General features: G+C 67.7%; 1 protein-coding gene across 1 annotated transcript; it reads left to right on the forward strand.

Annotated features, from left to right (window-relative positions):
• The first annotated feature begins 880 nt into the window (after positions 1-880).
• Positions 881-3,536, forward strand: LOC142823424 (maestro heat-like repeat family member 5). The gene is made up of 8 exons (XM_075914449.1): positions 881-974; positions 1,096-1,201; positions 1,475-1,570; positions 1,739-1,843; positions 2,244-2,379; positions 2,609-2,703; positions 2,952-3,104; positions 3,464-3,536. Exons 1-8 carry the CDS (start codon positions 913-915, stop codon positions 3,479-3,481), a joined length of 771 nt encoding a protein of 256 aa, XP_075770564.1. The 5' UTR covers positions 881-912; the 3' UTR covers positions 3,482-3,536.
• Positions 3,537-3,867: the final 331 nt, after the last annotated feature.

Consider the following 3,867-nt stretch of genomic DNA (forward strand, 5'->3'; position numbering starts at 1 on the left):
CCTCCGGGAGGGGCTTGTCCCTGGGGATCCCCCTGGAGCCCCTTCTCCTGCATGACCTGGACCCCCCAAGCTGGGGGCTCTTGTCATGCACCAGCTGGGCCCCCACAAGCCTGAGGCAGCAGTTGGGGGGGGAGTGTGGGTGCTTGGACAACCGGCAGCTCCCACCTCCACTCCTGGGAGACCTGAGCCCTGCAGCTGTCCGTGGGGGGCAGGCAGGCCCCAGGCTCACAGACTCTCTCTGGGGTGCAGAGCCCAGCCGCCCTGCAGCGGTTCCTCTTGGCCATCCCCCTCGCCTGCCTCGCCGCCCTCCAAAGGGGCGAGGACACCCTGGCGCCGCGCTGCTGCAAGAACACCATGATGGCCAGGATCGTTGTAAGCGAGTCGCGGCAGCCGGGAGGAGGGAAGGGGATACGTGGGGTGGACAGGGGTCTGCCTGGGCCATGGCGGCGGGTGGGGGTGCTGGAAACGGGATGGGTGGAGCCAGGAGGGCTGGAGATGGACATGGGGAGGGTGGGTGGGGATGCTGGAGGAGGGAGGGACACAGAAATGGGGCAGGTCTGGGGTGCCGGACAGGAAGGGGGATTCGGGACAGGGAGGGGTCTCCCCGGGCCATGGGGGGCTGGAAGGGAGCCGAGCGGGCTGCTGGGGATGCGCCTGGGGAGCAGGGATGAGGAGGTTCAGAGGCTGGTCACCAGGGCAGGGAGGGGCAGGAGACGGCCTGGGGACAAGGACTGAGCTGGTCCCGGTTTGGGAGGGGGGTGCTGGGAGGGGCCCTGTGTCGGGCAGGGGGGCTACAGGGCAGCGGGAGGCAGTGGGGTTGGATCCTGCTGGGTGGGGGCGCTGGCCGCGTGAGCGTCTCTTGGGGGCCCAGCCTCACACGCCCCTTTGTCCCCTTGGGTCTCACAGGAGATCATGGAGGACTCGCCCCCCCCGCTGGTCTTGGCCGACTGCCTCAACGCCGCCTGCAGCCTCAGGTACCGACCCCCCCCCCCCCCCCGGCCGACTCCCCCCCAGAGCAGATCCCCTGGCCAGGGAGTGGGAAAGTCTCTGTCTCCTGCTGCTGAATTAACAGCCTCTGCCCCTCTCTCCTGCCAGCACCTTGCAGCCTCCCCTGCGGGCCCAGCTCCTGAGCCCCCTGCTGACGGCGGCCGTGGGACAGACAGTGTCTGGGGACTGGCAGCAGGAGCCCATCCACACTCAGGTACGTCCCTCCGGGCCCTGTTCCCGGGCTGGGCTGGAGCTCCAGAGAGGAGGGGGGGGCAGAGGGAGGGAAGAAGCTGCAGGTTTGGATCCTTCCCTCCAGGGTTCCCGTTGCTCTCCCGGGGGGCCCGTCCCTTCCACGCCCAGCCTGGGCTCCTCCCTGCTCTGCGAGGCGGCTCAGACCCTGCTCAAGGCTGCACCCCGGAGCCAGCGGGTGGCCTGGATTCCCCAACCCCAACCCCCCTCTGACCCAGGGCTCCCCCTTGTCTTGCAGCAGTTCATCCGGGCCCTTCCCTACGACCTCCAGGCCCTACTGGCGAGCCTCCTCGCCGAGTCCCCAGACACCGCCCGGCTGCAGCTCATAATGGAGGTGAGCCCCGTGGGGGGGACGGGGCCATTGTCCCTGCTTCCTCGGGGGGGGGGGGCCGAGAGAGGAGCAGTGTCAGTGGCTGGGGGGGGCACAGTCCGAGAGGAGCCCCAGGCTCTGCCCAGAACCGGCACCTCCCTACGGGTCCTGACCTGCCTCTTTCCCCCCCAGCACCTGAGCCCGTGGCTGGAGTCCCACCTGCCCCAGGAGCGAGCCAGGGCCCTTGGCAGCACCACGGCCCTGCTGGGAGTCGCCACCACCCTCCCGGGGTTTGACGTAAGTGACCTCGGAGCCGGGGGGTCTGGGGCTGCAGGGCGCGGGGCTGGGAGCGTCCCCGGGAGGCAGAGGCAGGGCCGGGAATGGGCCGGGAATGGGCCGGGAATGGGCCGCGTTCTCCTTTCCCCGGGGAGGGGCGACCCTGGGCCCTTCAGGGGGGCTCTTGAGGGACTGGGCCTGGGGACTGGGGAGTGGCCGTCAGTGGATCCCCTTGTTCCACCCCCGGAGTGACCCTTCAGTCGGGGCCATTGCTCAGGGTTGTCTCCTCGCAAGGCCGGCCCCGCCCCGCCCCGGGAGGTGTCTCTGTCCGTCCCCCGAGCTCAGACCCGCCTCGGCGGCCGTTTGCATGGGACGTGCAGCCCCAGGATGCTGAGGGACCCCCCCTCTTCTCTCCCCTCAGAACTCCGCCGACTGGCCGAGGATGGGTCACCACGTGGCCCAGCTGGGCCTTTTTATTTCGGACCCATCCGAAGACGTCAGCCGGCTGGCCCGGGAGGGGGTGCACAGCCTGTATCAACTCCTCCTGCACCACAGGGGTAAGGAACCCAGCCGGGACCTGGGCCCCAGGGACACCCTGAGGGTGCCGGCGGCGGGGGGAGGGGACCCAGCCCTTTTCCCCCAGACTGGCCCAAGGGGGGATGCGTCCCTCTGTGTTCCCCTTCTGCCCCCTGTGCCCCTCCATTTGCCCAGGGATGCCTGCAGGGACCCGTGGGAGGGGAAGGGCTCAGACCTGCCAGCAGAATGACCCTGTTGTGTCTCTTGCAGGCCTCAACATCCACCAGGCAGAGGACCTGTGGTGCAGACACTACTACAAAGAAAGATGGGTCCTGGCTCACAGCAACAGCGTGAGGGTGGGAGAGGTAAGGACGCGCTGCCAGGGCAGGGCAGGGCTCGGGGGTGGGGCTGGCTGGGGCCCTCGTGGGGGTAGGAGGGTCTTGGGGGCAGGAGGAAGCTGTGACCTGGGGCAGGGGTTGGGGTGCCGGGTGAGGAGAGCGTCTGGGTGCAGGGTCTGGAAGGGAGTTTGGGGGAGGAGGAAGCTGTTTTAGCCCCAGGAGTTGGGGCCGGGCTCTGGGCCGTCAGCTGAAACCTCCTGTGCTCTTGATTCCAGGTCTTTGGGCAGCTCTTCACAGCAGAGCAGGAGAACTGCTTTTTGGACAAGGCTCTGCTCGCTGCCCGCTCCCCCCTGCGGCGCCCCAGCCAGGCCGGGCTGGTCCTGGCCCACGCCCTGCATGGGCAGGCCCATCAGCTCCTGGAATACATGGTGAGCAGCCGGAGCAGATCAGGAGAGTGGGGCAGGGCCAGGGTCTCCTTCCCATCCCCTCAGGGAGTCCCCCGCCCCTTTCCTCAGGCTGCCCCCACCCCACGTCCCTGCTGGCAGAATCCCTCCTGCCCCTGCGAGCGTCCCTGGGGGTGGGGGAGGCTCTGAACACAGAAACTGTCCTAGGAGGCGGGAGGGGGCCGAGGTGTCAGGAGCTCTGGGGGGGGGGGGGGGTCAGGAGCTCACCCTGCGGGCCTGACGGGGGGTGACCAGAGAGCAGGGGGGATGAGGGTGGAAATGCTGGGGGGCCAGTTCCCCTGAGTCCCCAGGGATGAATGTGACGGATTCTGCTTCCCTTGCAGCAGGAAGACACCCAGTGAGAGCAGCAAGAGCTGAGGAGCCAGCAGCTGCGTCCCCCTCCCCCCAACCCTCCCAATTGTATTGAATTGTATTTACATTCTCATTAAACAATGTTTCAAAAAACATTTGGATCAGGCTTGGTCAATAATTTGTAATGGGGGGGCCATTTTGGCAACTGATCAAGGGCCACATTTCTACCGAGGGCTTTGGGGTCTGGGACGGGGTGGTTGGGTGCAGAAGGGAGCTTAGGGGAGGAGCCTGCGTGCAGGGGGGGGGTATGATCTGGGACGGTGGATAGGGGTGCAGGGTCCAGGAGGGGGTATGGGCGCAGGAGAGGACTCTGGCCTGGGGGAGGGGCTCTAGAGGGGTGCAGGGTCAGGGAGGGAGCTGTGACCTGGGTGAAGGG

This window comes from Pelodiscus sinensis, chromosome 33, assembly GCF_049634645.1.
Source record: "Pelodiscus sinensis isolate JC-2024 chromosome 33, ASM4963464v1, whole genome shotgun sequence".
In the NCBI taxonomy this organism is placed as follows: Eukaryota; Metazoa; Chordata; order Testudines; family Trionychidae; genus Pelodiscus; species Pelodiscus sinensis.

Bases quoted from the DNA above. Each gene is read 5' to 3' on its own strand.
- LOC142823424 (XM_075914449.1), top strand. From the start codon at position 913: ATGGAGGACTCGCCCCCCCCGCTGGTCTTGGCCGACTGCCTCAACGCC. The intron at 1,844-2,243 runs GTAAGTGACCTC...CTCTCCCCTCAG, and splicing joins CCACCCTCCCGGGGTTTGAC to AACTCCGCCGACTGGCCGAG. The intron at 2,380-2,608 runs GTAAGGAACCCA...TGTCTCTTGCAG, and splicing joins ACTCCTCCTGCACCACAGGG to GCCTCAACATCCACCAGGCA.